This window comes from Meles meles, chromosome 10, assembly GCF_922984935.1.
Source record: "Meles meles chromosome 10, mMelMel3.1 paternal haplotype, whole genome shotgun sequence".
In the NCBI taxonomy this organism is placed as follows: Eukaryota; Metazoa; Chordata; class Mammalia; order Carnivora; family Mustelidae; genus Meles; species Meles meles.
Window position 1 is genome coordinate 19467566 of NC_060075.1, and position 16925 is coordinate 19484490.

The window sequence follows — 16925 nt, forward strand, 5'->3', positions numbered from 1 at the left end:
ACGCTCCACACCCAGTATGGAGCACAGTGTGGGGTTTGAACTCATGACCCTAAGATTAAGACCTGAGCTGAGATCAAGAGTTGGATGCTAAACCAACTGAGCCACCCAGGCGTCTCAAGGTAATATCATTTTTACTTTCCTTGGTGTTCTAATTTATTCTCTTTAACAAAACTGGAAACCTATGTGAGTTGCCAATTATTTCTTCATTGATTCAAAAATCTCAAAGTCTAGGAAAAACAGAGTCAATTAATTTTAGCTTCCCTGGCGTTTACTTCTAAGGCTGTAGGATACCGTCTATATTCTTCATCTCGTTAATCTGACTCTGGGCACCCTGGCTCACTGCCTGGGTAGAACACAGAAGAGCCTCTAGATTTCTTACTTGCATGAGAAGCTCGTTGGCCCCCACAAGACAGGAAATCAAAAGGTTTCATGAAAAGTTGTTTGAAGAAGTTTAAATAGTAAGTAGTATTTAAGATCATAATATCCTATTGAGTTCTCATTTATTCCAAAATAATGATTGAATATTATGTTCTTATAACTGTTGATTTCAGTGGTATACGGATACAGGGGCTAACATAAAAGAACCAATAACTGCTGTTATTACCAGTGTGGGTGACTAACACAGACATAATGCTGCACAAAAGCCACCAGACACCAAAGAGGACATACTGTATGATTCCATTTATATGAAGTTCAAGCACAGGCAAACCAATCTACGTACAACGGCAGAAATCCTACTGATGGTTACCTCTTATGGAAAGGTATTGACTGTCAATATGAGAACATCTTCTTGGGCATTGAAAATGAGCTACAGGAATGTTCTCTATTTTAATCTGGATCATATATACTATATGTATACGACTATATAGAAGTATATGACTATACTTGTGTATACACACACAAAAATACAAATATATGAATGTATATACAAATATGTAAGTAAAGCGCTGTACATCTTAATGTATTTATATCATATTGTAATAAACATGAAACAGGATGTCTGGGTGGCTCAGTGGGTTAAGACTGTGCCTTAGGCTCAGGTCATGATCTCAGGGTCCTGGGATCGAGCCCCGTATCCGGCTCTCTGCTCAGCAGGGACCCTGCTTCCCCCTCTCTCTCTGCTTGCCTCTCTGCCTAATTGTGATCTCTGTCAAATAAATAAATAAAATCTTAAAAAAAAAACACAAAACATCATATTGTAATAAACATAAAACAGATTAGCTTTTAAGTTATTTATAGATTCTGGAATCTATAGATTCACAGAATCCAATTAAGATATTTCCATACTCTTTCATTAAAGAGGGATAGCCTGGAAACTTCTTGACATTACCCTGTTTTCTTCTTGCTATGTATCAAATACTTTCTCACCTATTCATGTGGTGGTAGCTTACAGGAAGAGGATTTAGAGAGTGCTCCTTGAGTTTAAAAATAGTAACTACCAAATAATTACTCTCCTCCCACAAGTGCAGAAAACTACTTGTATTCTATTTCCAGTTATCTATTCCAACTGCAAAACAAAAAGATCCAGCACTTCCAAGGTCAAAACCACTGCTCTTGCCACAAAATGAAATTAAGGTCATTAAAAACAAAAACTTCTCTTTTGATACTTTCACCTGTATTCCTGTATCAGGTACAAGAATAAAGACCTTTCCTTTCTCTCTTATGAAATAGCAAAGTTACAAGAAAATATTGTTTTTAGTTTGAGGTTTCTTGTTGTCTTTTTAAATACCAAAAGAAGATAAAAAGGGTCTTTATCCACGAAATGGAAGATATTTCACTTGAAATATTACATATTAAAAAAACACAGTAGGCCATATTAATGATCAAATGTTCAAATGGTAATTGTTAAAAGTAATAAAGTTAAAAATGACCAAGAAGAGCCCTTCGTGTTAGACAGAAGCCCTTCAAACAAAGTAAACAAAGTAGAAGTAAGCAAACAAAGTGAACAGGAGTGGGTGTTTACGTGTGACAGAGAGAGAGAAAGTTTTCTGAGGGGCATGCAAGAGGAAGAGCAAAATAATTTTCCAAATCATACAGAGTATACAACAATGTATAGCCAACACCCAAAGGAACAGAAGTTATCCATAAGACACTGTGTTTTTCCTATAGGTATTCCTAAACTATTTTTAATACCAAATTACATTATCAATTTAGCTTTCAAAATCAGATATAAATGGGCATGAATGCTGAATAGGTACATTGTGGCTACTGCAGTCCAAGACATATACATGTTCAGAATACACAAAAAGCAGCACACAAATTATGTAAACATTTTGCACTGAAAAAAACTTCTCTGCTGTCTTTTATGTGTAAACTAATGTTAATCAATAATCATAAAATTTAAGTAGCAGAAAAAACGGCACCAAAAATATTGCATATTTAGGTCAAAATCAGCAGCAATTATGATGATTTTAGGTTTTTTGGAAAATACGGTTTCAGTCTCATATTAGCTTTTAGCAGAAGAAAATCTTAAACATCACTAAGAGTTAACTTACACTCACATGAACAATTACTGGCCCAGGAAAAAAAAAATGAGAAAAATATAAGCAGGAGAAGAGAAATAAAAAGGAAGGAGGAGAGAAGGAACTCCCTCTCAGGGAAGGGTGAAGTTCCTCTAAGAACTGTGCTACATACAACCATAACATGAACTTCTCTCTTCCTCTGCGTCAGGGAGAGGAAAGTCAAGTCTACTCTGAGTCCTTGGCTTACTCCATGACAATCAACAGCATTACACTAAAACATGAAAAAGTAACCCGGATGAGCACGACCAGAAGAAACACAGAGCTCTGAGGCTGTGCAATAGACCAGAAATCACACTGTATGAAATCCGTGACCTCAAGAGTGCAGACCTCACGGGTGAGCACCTAGTTAATTGCATCTCCAGGAAGGATACTACCTTCCAGGGAAAGCTTTCCTAGTTTTGCCAAATTCATTACAAAATTCTCGTTATGTAGACTCTCTCTAACATCCAACCAACCAGCTAGCCATAATAAAAAAATAAATTAATTTTTAAAAAAAGGAATGTTAACCAACTAGTTCTAATCCAGATGTGTGAAACAACAAAAAACCAAACTACTTTAACTCTTTTACATGATAGACATTCGTATACGTGAAAATAGGTGTCAAATACTGTTTTCATTCTGCGTTTCACTGACATTTCCACTTTTCTTCCTCATAAGGAACGGCCTATACTTTCCTTCTAACTGGACTGCCAAGCCTGACTTCTCTTAACATTGTCATGGAAACGTGCATTGATACTTGGGTTGGAGCCTTGATCATCCTTCCATTTTAGTCGGTAACATAAAATGGCCAGTCAGTCATAATCAGTGTCCAGCCATACACCACATAACACAGTTTGAAAATACAAATGTAGGGGCACCTCGTTGGTTCAGTGGGTTAAGCCTCTGCCTTTGGCTCAGGTCATGATCTCAGGGTCCTGGGATCAAGCCCCGCATCAGGCTCTCTGCTCACCAAGGAGCCTGCTATTCACTCCCCTCTGCCTGCCTCTCTGCCTACTTGTGATCTCTCTCTCTGTCAAATAAATAAATAAAATCTTAAAAAAAAAAAAAAAAAAGGAAAAGAAAATACAAAAGTAAAAGGATAGTTTTGGAAAATGAATTTTAATCTCTGAAAAGTTAATTTGAGGATTAAAAGCCTTTAACATTTCTCACATACTTTAAAAGTAGTTGCTCAGATGTGGGGCTTGAAATCTCAATGCTACTACTCACTGCTTCACACACTGGGGTCAGACAGTCTGAAAACACAGCACTATTTTTCATAATTCTGAGGACAAGGGGGAAAAAAGGTATGTTTCATAAAAATGCAATAGGGTAGCCACATTTCCTTCCATGCATGAATAATGTATGATCTACAATGTTATTTGCTAGACTGTCTAATCACTAGCATCTTTCAAAATGTCTATATAAGCTTTAGCTCATTAAGAACAAACACGTATCTGTATAAAAATATCACATACCTGTGAACACTCAGAATAATATTCTGCCAAATACCAATATACACATTAAACTTTTGTGCATTTCTAAAAAATAAAAATCTTGGGAAATGAAATACAGAAGAATTATTTCAGCTTGGGACATTCATGCTTACTCAAAATCAAGTTTAAATCCCTCTTTCAAAGCATCCACACACTCACACACTATATTTAATATATATATATATATTTTTTTCAAGGAATGATCCAGGAACTATTGCACATTTTCTAAATAAAAGTGAAAAAAAAACTGGCAGAAACAGAAGAGGCTAAATAAAAAAGCTTTTAAAGCAAGGCTTCTTCTATTAGAAATGGTTTTATAATCTTAGAACAGGCTTCTATGATTCATGAAAGAATGATAAAGCAAAGGTACTTCATACAACAATAAGCTTTCAACGTAGTAATAAGAGACAGAAAAGGTGAAAGGACAAAGTGTCTGGGGTTCCAATAGATAACTACTAAAAACAAATTACGAAGCTGAGCTACAACAGTAATACTTTAGGATCGATGTTGTAAAAAGAAAGGAAATGTAAAGTTCTTTTCTGTATTTCTGTATTTCATCCTCTAACAAACATGTTTTAGTCACAACAGAAGTAAAAAGAAACCAAATTACAAAAGAACAAAACAAAAACCATCCACTATCATACCACTTCTAGGTATGAAAGAAAGACTGACCTATTTCAATATCATTACTAAAGAAAATAAAGAATTTTCCTTTATACTTTTGTTGGTATCTGAAGGAAAAAAAAATAATATTCACTTCTACAGACATGTGCTAAACACCCTTCCAAGTGACCCATTAATTCTTTAAACAAGTATTTGTTCTGTGCCCCATTCATGTAGAAGATACATCTGAACCGCTCTGCTCCCTTCATTGTGGAAGTAACATTAGGAAAGGAGGTGAGAAATTAAAAAAAAAAAAAAAAAAAAAAAGACCATGAAGGCCAGAAATCTAGACTGTTACAGGAACACAGATTTGGAGTTCTGAAGACCTAGAATGGTCTTACCAAATTCATTCACTTATGAGTAACAGCTGGTACCAAAAAGTTAGAAAGATCATTTGTGTCAGGCCAGATTTAGACTAATATAAGGAGTTTAGTGATTACCCAGAGTTATTTTCTATAAGAAAAAGATTAGATTTGTTGGCAAAGTTTATTACAAAGACCCCACAAGGCCTTCTGCAAAGCAGCCCACCAAACCCTACTACTTCTTTTGGAGAAAACGACATATAGTTCAGCCACAACTGTTCTGTAAAAAGTTCTCAGACATCTAGACTGTCACATGGAATAAATCCTTAATAACATGTTGATAAGCTGGTGGCCTAATAACATTTGCTCACTATCTGTGGATAATAACACCAAAGTGGACTACATATTTAAGATTTATTTTCCATTTCGGGAGACACAACTGTCAGGAAAGACAGAAATTTTTCACTATAGCAAAGAGAGCTGTGCTAATGACTTCACCCTTAAAAACAGGGCTTCCTGAGTGCCCCACATCCAGGAAGATAAATCTCAGAAAATGGTTTTTGCTGGTAGTCATTACATCAGGCTTTCCCTAAGCCTTCAGAACCTTTGGAAGTTTCAGATCAAGTCCCAAAAGCTTCTTATAAGTCTAAATAGAATGCCCTCCTTGCTGTTTTGACAAAAAAGAGAAGCTTCTACCTCGACTACCTGAGTAGGAAGCTCCTCGCTTATCTGCCCCCACAGGCGCTGTGCGCCAGCAACACGCAGTCGGTTCGCTGTTCCTTCCACATCTCCTCTTCTTCCTTTTCACGTACCCTTTTCCCCGCCCAGGTCATTCGGCCCCCAGAAAGTCACCCAGACGCCTCCCGCACTTCATTTTCCAGTCTAACCAAATGTCATTTTCTCAGAAAGCTCTTCCGGGTGCACGCTAACTAAAACAGTGCCCCCGTGACCACAAGTCACTGCTCAAGTTCCTCCTTTCCATCCCTCGTTCTTCCTAAATGCTACCCCCGATGCTGTTTTCCACGTGTATTAGTTTACTGATTTTTCCACCAGACGAAAGGCCGCAAGGGTAGAGACTGAGATGGAGAGGAGTTGGCACAAAGTGCATGCTCAATAAATTGTATTAAATGGATGAGCAAATGGATTTTTATTGTGCTTAATTATAACAATGAATTTTATATGCCTTTGATCTACCAGTATTGTCAGCGTGGTCAGTACTCTCATTAATAAAGCAAAAAAATACAAAATGCAAGTGTTCATCACAATTGTCATTTACTTTGGAATATCGTTTTTAAAAACATAACCTACTCCGCTAATGGCATAATCAATTTTGGTGCCTTTCATTGTGTGCGGTTTGGTTTCAACCACTTCCTGACCTCCTACCTTCGAGCCCTGCTTAACAATGACAGCGATTTCACAGCGAGGCCCCCGCGAACCCTTAACCAACTCCCCACACTGCTGCTAGCGGGCAGTTGCTCCATTTGACAAGATGAACTTAGAGAAGTTATTCTCCTCTGTAATCAGCGACAAACAATTACATGCGATGATTATGATTTCCCATTCTACTGCCGTTTGCCTTAAAAAAGGCACAGAGCCAACCACAGAAATTCTGACCATCACCATAGCTCAAGATGCCAAGAAGTTCTATCTCCCTAACTAATCTAAATGCCAACCTACTCCTTACTGACCAATGAATAGTTCATTTTTTGTTCTACCCAGAAAGCCTTTAATTGCTGTCTGATCCCAAAGTGTGGCTGATAATAAATTGTGAAAAACGCTCACAGCCCGGATATTCAATATTCGAGCTGCGTCCGACAGAGGAAGCATCAGTGACACTTTTGCAACTTTAAATGCCATCATCATCCACTATGTCTCCAGCCTCTTACCTCTGCCAAGTCACCCCACTGCAAACATCTGTTCTTCAATTGTCTCAGAAGGAACATACTTCATATATGCAAAGTGATCATTACCCTAGAGCCAAATGTCCTTGAGAAGCTAATTGAAGCAAATAAGCAAAAGAAACGTATTGTCATTTGGACTTTTACATTTTAAAATGTCAGTCCTTTGGAGTCCTCAAATATTATAAAAGGATTTCCCAGTCACAAAATCACAAACTTGAGAGGTAGAAAGCAAACTCCAGACCACATCCTTGATTTTATAGACATGGAAAACTAAGGCACACAGGGATTTGGCCAACACTAAAAATTAAAATGTGGTCACTCGTATCTATCTCACCCCACCAGCCCACATTCAGTGGTCTCTCTATCATGAAATACACAAAACTTTCCATTTAAACATTGGCTCCAGTACTAAAAGAATGATTAAATAAAGCATTTAATAAATTAATTTTGTTCTAATTGCAAAATTTCATGTACATTTTTTGCAATAGATAATTAAGGTTAAATGAGGTCATGAGAGTAGGACCGTAATCCAGAAAGGCTGGTGTCCCTATAAGAAGAGGAAGAGGCCATGTCAGGACACAGTGAGAAGGCTTCCCTGCACTCAGGGGTCCTTATTCCAACCTGTCCTAGCTCTCATGACTAGAAATTTTGTTTCTATAACAGTGATGGGCCACATGAAATCCCACCACTTTTCTCTGATGATTCCACCTTTGAAACCAAAGCCTCCATTTGTAAGACGGTTGAATGCAACAGAGTCAAAGGCATAACTTTGTTTCCAATACCAACATTCCCCACCAATTTGCCTTCCTGACCCAGAATGTATGTAAACACGAATGCATGCAGTAAGTAAATAAGTAAGAGATTAATAAAGCTTGAGAGTGTATTTAAATACTTTAGATGCTAAAGCATTTAGATTTGTAAAGAAATAAATTTTGTTGTCACTCAAGTTTTTGCTACATGAAGGAACGGTATTAACAATCTAAGGAACATATAGTCTCTGTTGGGGGGGTTTCAGAGAATAAGGAATAGCGATAAATGAAAAAACAAAGAGAGAAATAAATTCTCGGACCCTCCCCACAAAATCCCACAAATGGCAACCACAAGGTAATTTCAAATTTCCAGAAATGGATACATTATATATTAACTATAACTAAAAAGTGCTACTCTGTCAAACTGTGATTGATACCTCAACAAAATGTATTTTGTTGGTAAAGTTTATCATGATGTAACTATTCAGAAATAATTTGTGTAAAAAAATCCAAATGCATATCTGATCTAGACCAAAGAAAGGAAATATTATCACTCAAATCTCACCATTAACTCAAAAATCACATTAACATTAACATTATACTTCCTAAATCGAAAGTCTATGAAATAATTTATTAGAGTGAAACCATCCATTCCCCTTGGCTGTTTCCAGAAAAAGGTAAAAAGCAGCAACTACGTCAGTGGGGGGAGGGGGGGACAAGTTATTAGGCCTGTCATTTTCAGGGTCTCTATTTTGGTGAAAGTATTTCAGAATCAACTTAGGTATAAGGAAAAACCTCCTCATTTCAGTATGTTTTGTTCACATAGAACAAGAAGTAAACAAAACTGATTAGATTAAATTCTTACCAACAAAAGCTTACGTTAAGGGGTAAGTTTCACACAATGTCTTGTTAGGCTAAGAATAAAGCAGGCAAGATAATACTACAGACCTCGTTTTTCTAAAATGTCATTCTCTGGGACACTTTCCTGATTTCTTACCCAGAAAGAGAAAATGATAAGGAAAAGCATTAAACAAACAAGTCAAGGGGACAGCAGAGTTAAGGGGTAGAGAACAAACTGGAGGTCCGTCCCTATACTCGCCTCCGACCTCCTGTGAGATTTCTTAGTGAAGAAACTGCAGGACATATGAGAAAAGTACAAAAATAAACTTGCAAGTCTGCCAGATCTGGGACCTTGTACAATGATTTTATGGGAGGACAGTAAAAAATGACAGCTTAGAATATATAAAACAGCGTAACAGTAATGTGCTGTGTGGTTTCTTGAACAGGGTGGTTCTAGTTTTTAGTACAGAAAACTTTTACACAGCAACAAATGTACTATCCACTAAATAAAAATGATGAGAACGACATTTTTAATAAATGACGTATACACAAGCAATCTGCAGGATTTCAGGAAGACAGAATACAAGTATTGCTAGACGTAGGGGGAAAGTAGCAAAGGGAAAAGAAAACTCCCTTCCCACAGAAGAGATCTCAGTTCCCTGAGAGAGACGGTGCAAGAAAACAAGGACAGCGCTTAAATGGATGGCAAAAGCCAACTTATGCTAAGCTTCTTCTGAACTAGAGTTTGGGGACTTAGGAGGGGAAGTAGGTGAGTCATTGCATCTGAGCAGAAGCCCAGGCGGAAGAGTGCTGGGTGAAAGGTTATGCGATGACTCCCTACTGGGTGCGGGAAAGGCTGCGGTCATCTATGTCCTACATGGAAGAGATCCCACTCATCTCAGTCCTCACCAGTCATAGCTGTTTGGGGGCTTCTCAGGTTTTGCAGCCCGTGCAGCTAGGGAGCGCAGCAAGGGAGTGGCTTCAAGCAAGGATTTGATGCTACTTTTTCGTTTCCCCAGGACCTCTCATAGAATCAGATTCCAATAAATAATCAGTGATTAAAACTGAATCGAGGAACCTGGATCTGAACCTAATTTGTTGTGGTTTTCACTTCAAATGTTAAATCCAGTGCTTTAATTCCATTCTTCTACATTAACTCTCCCACTAGGTTACATGGTCTTGTAAGTAATAATATGCTAAAAATGTGGATAAATGTGGACAAAAATGTGGATAAAAATGTGGATAATGTGGATAAAAGTGGATAAATCATATCCACTTTGAGCTAGCATGGGAGTAAAATGAGGGGCATTCCAAAGGATGGAAAATATACGTCTACATATTTTATTTAAATAATGCCATAAAAATAAGAGTGATTATTTCTAAACAAGAGTCCACATCGAACTTAGAGAAGGGAAAACATGTACTGTTCAGTGTTGAATATACATTTGTCGATCATGAATAAAGGAATTGAGGAAATTTTCAAGAAGAGTAAAAATGAAATGCACCAATATGACAATGCACACTGACTCTCCTCATTATGAAAACTAAACTTCCAAACTTTAGAAGAAATAATAAATCTAATCACCAACAAATGCTGAAGTATAAAAACTAAAACTAAAAAAAAAACCAAACCAACTATAAGATCTTAATCATCTGAAGTTTCATAAGCCAATTGTGAGGTTTCAGCTAAGACTTTATAATGGGTTTGAGAGGCAAGGTTACAATTTGTGCCAAAGGCTAATTTAAGTCTATAATGATCACTTGCTTAGAAAGGAATTAACTTACCTTGCAGACCACATAATATTCTGGTGACTTCCATTAAGAGTTATACAGAGAATGAATGTACACTGTATCATGCAACAAAACTTTCACTCGTTCTAATCAATAATAACATTTGGAATTAAAGTAGAGACCAATCAAGTGAGTAAAACTAGTGGGAGTAGTATCAAGTCTTAAAACATCTCTCTTTTAAAGAAGAATAAATGCTAAAAAAATGATTGTTAAGAACTGCAATACATTAAACTCTACCCATACTTTAGCAAAAATGCATTCTCTTGACTGTGAAATAGGGTAACTTTTCTTCCTCAATCTCCTAACTTCACACTTACAAAGGGGAAAAAAAAAGTTTAAAGAGAAAAAAAATCTCCTGAAAAGTGGGGACTGACGTCACAGCTAAGAAACTACCCAAGGTCTTCTTCCATGCTTTGGAACAAATGTAAGCATAAGGATTACATTAATCCACGCCATGGCGTGACTTAGCAGTAAATTATGGCGTTAAATCTAGGTTAGAAGATGCCTATAATGATTAAGGTATTTTCCCATTTTCCTAACAATTAGCAACTCTAACTAAGTAGAAATCAATTTAATTAAAGATGAGAGTGAATAGTAAACCAATTACCAAAGTCAGGTGTAATAAATGAGCACTGTTACTTAATCTAGAAATTCTAGATGTTGTAATTTATGTATATAGAAAATCAACTAAATTTATAGAGGAATAGTCTTAATTCTCTTAATTCCATGATTTCCTAAATTACATGATTTACGTTTGCAAACATTTGCTAAAACAGATTTTTCAAAAGATTAATAATGCTTCTTTAAAAATCTCTTGTTATTACATGAAGGATTTTTGTTGTTGTTCTTTAATTTGCCTATTTGTGTTTCTGCATTTAAAACTAATTGGGGGAAGTATTCCAGAAGAATTTTTAAACCTGGTTGCTTAAGTTTAGATCTCTTACCTAAGCAAGAGATCTAAATTGAACTAGTTCCAATGATTTCAATTCAGAAAGTCTTGATTAATGAGTAGGTAGGATAATGATAATCCCAGTAATAAACCGCTTGTGTTTTAGAAAAATATATGCAATATTTAACTGGCCAATTCAGCAGTACTTCCTTAACTGTTATTTCAAATGCTTCAAATATTATAGAAGTTACCTAAGAAAGTTAATGTGATGATCGGAAGCACCTGACTTATAATGAACCCAAGAGTTTCTGGTCCATATTACATGAAAAAAGGAAAAATATATACTGGTTCATTGCAGAGAAAACATACACAATTAATATTATATGGGATTTCTATGTTCAAAGAGTACCCTTTTTTTTTTATTGCAGTCAGTAATGCTTAACATATAATTCACCATCTTAATCGTTTTTAGGTATATGGTACAGTAATGCTAATATATACACACTGTGGTATAACCAGGTCTCTCGAAATTTTTCATCTTGCAAAACCAAAACTTTAGATCCACTAAAGAATAACTCCCTCTTCCTCTCTTGCCCAAAAGTTCCTTTTTAAAGGTATTTAGGGCTTAGTAGTTTTTAAAATGCAATTATCACAGATTCTTATTTTTTTATAGTCATAGTTCCACAATAAACTGAGCAATATAGTAGATTTCATTCTAGTCCGCATCGAGTTGTCTTTAATATATAAAACCATATACATGACATCTATAATGTCTTCCAGTATTTATAAGTTATATTTGTTTCAAGACTTGCCAATCCTCAGAGGATATAGGAGCCATTAATGTAAATTAGGGAGAAAGGCCATGGGTCTGCCATTTTTTCCTGTAAAGAGCCTAAGTGTAAACATCTTAGGCTTTGTAGGCCGTATGGTTTCTCTGGCAAACACTCAACTCTGCAACATTGCAGCACAGAGCATCTACGGACAATGCATAAATAGATGAGTATGATCATGTAAAAAAAATTTAGTGAAAAAAAAAAAGAAAAAGAAAAACAGGTGACAGACTACATTCCTCCTACAGGCCATAAGTCGCCACTGCCCGAAATAAAGAAGGCAATGGGGGGACAATGACAGAGAGAGGAAGAGGGGCAAGGACAGGGAGTAGGAAACAAAGAAAATTATTTTAAAAAGTATTTACGGAGTATTACTTCAGAGAACAAAAAGGTACTTAGCAAAGTTGACACTATTTGTTTTACTGACAAATTCTGATAGTGAAGCCCTGGAAAATGGAACAAATTTTTGTTTCGTGTGTTTATTGAGGACTTGTTTCAATGCTGACTGACCTACTGGCATTCAGTACGTCAGCAAAAATAATGAAAATAATGACTTTCAGTAAGTACATAGGATTTGACTTACCTTAGTAATGGGTGGAATATGACAGTAATATTTCTGGCTCCAGGTTTGCAGACAAACTTGGTTCCTCCACCTTCAATTAAGTTGTCATCAGGACCCCCTTTCAGGAAAAAGGAGAGAAATTTAGTTTATTAGAACTTTTACAAAAAAATAAATCAAGGCTATGGAGATGAATGTGAGGCTATCACAAGAAGGGCTACCATTGAAAACAGCTGCCTTCACATCTATACAATTATTTTGAATGACTGGATCCAGTTAGTCGTCCTCATTACGTAAACAGCAGGGCAGCATTTTCACTCTGGAGTGAAAGGTCAGTAAAGATAAACAGTGTTTTTAAAGAAGCAGTGTCGGGTAAACCCAGTTAAGCTTTTAGATCTGCATTCGTCAGTGTCCTTCTTAGACGGTGCAGCACGTGAAACTTTCCCAAGGAGGAAGCAGCATTCAAGGTTGTCGAGGGCTGTTAAAGTCTGGAGCAAAGACCCACATAAACCTACCTGACCACACTTCATCAGTCTAAGCCCCAGGAATTTTAAGATACACTACTAAGTAACACTAAATTTTTTAAAAATCCTGCTAATGAAACTATACAGTGCTTTCTTATTACCTAGGGTTTTTTTCCCCTTCATTGAAAAGCTTCTTATAGTTTAAATATATACAAGTAAGTGATATAATTTATATGTAAATATTTATTTAAGATTTTTTAAGGCTTTAAGACTTTTAAAATAAATAGATGTTTACCATAAATCTCTCACACACATTTAATACAGAAAAATAAGAAAAATTAAGGTGTTCTTAAACCTATGTAATTTTCAGAATCCAGCTTTTCTTAATGACCCAGAGTTGTCAATATCCTTGTTTGCTAAATGGTGTCACTAAATGGGTTTCTTGAAGGAGTGCATCCAGTATTTTATTCTAGCCTCTAATACTGATTCTGCAGGGTTTAATGCTGATAAGTACTTGATGCTACCGGAAGGCTTAAAGAGAAGGTGTTCCTATACCAACCAAGACTCATAATCTTTCCTCAAACTATCCTTAAGAGGTTCATTAATTGAAACATTGAAGGCTCATGGTATGAGGAATATCCACTCAGCTCACACATACTGAGGCAAAACAACTCATTTGACTCTCTTTTGGGCCACAGCCATGAAAATGCCATTGACTTAATATAACATCCTAATTTCAGAGGTGTTTGTTTGTTTGTTTTCTTTAAAGATTTTATTTATTTATTTGACAGACAGAGATCACAAGTAGGCAGAGAGCCAGGCAGAGAGAGAGAGAGAGAGAGAGAGGGGAGGAAGTAGGCTCCTTGCTGAGCAGAGAGCCCGATGTGGGCTCAATCCCAGGACCATGAGATCATGACCTGAGCCGAAGAAGGAGGCTTTAACCCACTGAGCCACCCAGGTGTCCTATTTCATAGGTTTTAAAATGTGAAAAAATGTGTATCTTAGATGTTGGGAGAAATGCTTTCCCTTCCCCACACACTACTCAAGTTACCTACTATGAGAATGAAAATTAATGTAATCCCCGGCCTCTATCTTTTACTCACTCCAGACGAAGTGAAGTAATTCCCTTGGTAAAACCGAGAAGACCGAGCTGAGCACGCTGGTCACAGCAACCTCCTTATTCCACTTTAGAAACCAGAATGCCCGCAGATGGCAAGTGCTGTCTCACAAAGTCAACAATGAAGCTCTTGCTTTGTCAGGGAAGGATGAAGTGGTCCAGTCCCTTCTGTAAGTGGGTGAGTACATTAGTCTAATTTTGACGTTCAGTTAGCAAGCTCAGTTGGCCCTCATAGTAGACCACATTTCCCAGGCTAGCTTATGTCAGTATAAAAGTTGGTATCTCGCCTTCCATCTACCTTACTTGTATTATTTAATAGTATCAGAAATCTGACAGTAAAGACAGATGCTATTTCCTGGGCCTCCTCAAAATCCTAACAATCTACGCTTAAAATATTCCATTTCTTTTTTCTAAATTCAACATTCTCTTTCCAATTACAGCTCTTTGCATGACACCAAACAAAACTAAATCTCATTTGATTTATTATCTATCTTAATGGTCTCTGAGGTACCTTGGAGACTGGCTGATAAAAACACGTGAAGCCTCAGAAATCCATACCCTGGATCATCAAGACTTCCCTGAGGCATCCGAGTCTAGACAAATCCCACTTGGATCAGTTGTTTCCACCAACTAATCACAGCATGGCTTTTCTTAAGAAAAACAGAAAGTATAATGGCATGTACAGCTCTTGATTCAAAATCATGAGCTATTTTTTTCCTGTTTGAAAAAAAAAATCCATCTTGTATTACTATATTTACACCAGAGAGATCAGTGTTCTGCAAAGTCAGTGGTTTTGCAAAAGGAGAGCATCAAGACAACCACAAACACGAGTCCTTTCACAAAATCCTCTTCTAAAGGGCACATGGTGTGGTTCCAAACAAACAGAACAGAACAAATGGATCGTCTTTATCAACACTTCTCTCTAAGATCATAAAATGAAGTCAGTACTGAATTACCAAGGAAACATGTGTATATGTGTAAAAAATAAACAGGTTATATTCTGCACTCCAGGTGCAACATAAATAACTTTCTATGAGGGGCACCTGGGTGGCTCAGTGGGGTAAAGCCTCTGCCTTCGGCTCAGGTCATGATCCCAGGGTCCTGGGATCAAGCCCCACATAGGGCTCTCTGCCCAGCAGGGAGCCTGCTTCCCTTCCTCTCTCTCTGCCTGCCTCTCTGCCTACTTGTGATCTCTGTCTATCAAACAAATAAATAAAATCTTAAAAGCAAACAAACAAACAAAAACTTTCTATGAAATAAATCTAAACAACAATATAGTGCGTTCATTTATGGAATACGAGCGTTTCTTTTAGGGACAAATGTGAGTAAGACTACATGATCTCTAACGCTTTCTAAAAATTTGTAGGTGCTATGATTTTTGATACTTAACAGTTATATACTGACCTGATAAACCTAGCTCCAATCAAACTGGATATCTTCATGTATACCAAATGCACTGACTGTGCGTGCACAGCCATGTCCTTCTCCACACCTGGCTTCCATCAGGAGGGCCCTGTCCCTTCCTACCATTTCTTTAGGCACCAGATCTAGCCTTAAACTGTTGAGTGGCTCTCTCTCAACGTCCACAATTCTGTTAGCATTGACTTTGTATAAAATAACCTTAACATAGGTCACTTGTATTGTCACTTGCTTTCTAATTGCTTAGGTAACATTTTCCTGCCTGGGATGGAACTTCCTGTAAAGTACACATTTGCTGAATGAAGGAAGACATGGAGACCTACTTTCGTAGAATATCATTGGAATTAGATGAGGAAATATACATGCAAGTTGTTTGGGAACTGTCAAAGACCTAACAAACATAAGCAATTCTTTCTGTACCCCCAGAGCCTTACAGGTAACAGGTGTGCTTAATAAACATTTGTTGATGACAATCATATAGGGAACGTAGATAACAAAAGATACGATACCAGAAATAAGGTTAATGGGCCATGAGAAATGACAGCAAGAGGAAGATTTGGCTGTGAAAATGAAGGATGAGGACGAGCATTCGGCTCGAAACTTAGTAATAGTTGCATTTGTTCCCTGTTAGCTCCAGAAAGATGATTACTGCTTTACAGAGTGGCGTTAAACTAAATAAAAAGTAAACTTTTGGCAGAAGTACCTCAACCCCCAAACAAAATTCCTCCTACAGGAGCCTCATTATATGCTTCCGGGCCCACTGCAAACTCCATCTCCCCTGCATTTGATGTGATTTCCTCTTTACTACGAGTCCGAATCCAGCTTACTCAATTATCAAAAATAGCACCAACCCAGTGAAAATGTTCTTGAAAATACACAGGTCGGAACCAAAAGTAAAGACTGTGGCCAAAGACCATATGGTCTCAGTGTCGAATCCTCTGAGAGTTAGTCCAGCATTTCAGCATTCTGAGTGAGAAACAAAACTCGCCTCTCCTCGTCTGCCTTCCCATAATCAGGTAATCTGGGACCGGCTGTCACAAGCGTTCCGAGGAAACGTGTTCTACCCCGGGAAGAGCACGCAGGGGCCAGAGCATCTCACTCACCTTCATTCATTATGCTTATAGTCTAATCTCAGCTGTCAGAGGCCGGGTGATAGGCACCAGAGAAAATGCTGAATGATGATGGATGGTTGGAAAGAAAAGGAAACTGACAATGGTATTACAAGTAGAATATATCTTGTGCAGAAAGGAGAGGAAATGCCCCAGTCATATTTCAGTTTCAAACAATGAGGACAATGGTCTGACAGGCTCTTGCAGACACCTGGCAAGAGGCACCAAGGCCACCAGTGACTGCCGGGATGACAGCATCTCCAGGCTCACAACTGAGGCCCTTCTTGGAGAATTCACT

At 37.4% G+C, this 16925-nt stretch overlaps 1 protein-coding gene across 1 annotated transcript in view; it reads right to left on the bottom strand.

The window, feature by feature from the left end:
* The window catches only part of EXOC4 (exocyst complex component 4), a 740765-nt gene that overhangs the window by 394784 nt on the left and 329056 nt on the right, over window positions 1–16925 (bottom strand). Inside the window, exon 10 of the mRNA XM_046020865.1 lies at window positions 12543–12639. Within this exon, the coding sequence (XP_045876821.1) occupies window positions 12543–12639 (97 nt within the window). The remainder of the gene's footprint in view (window positions 1–12542; window positions 12640–16925) is intronic.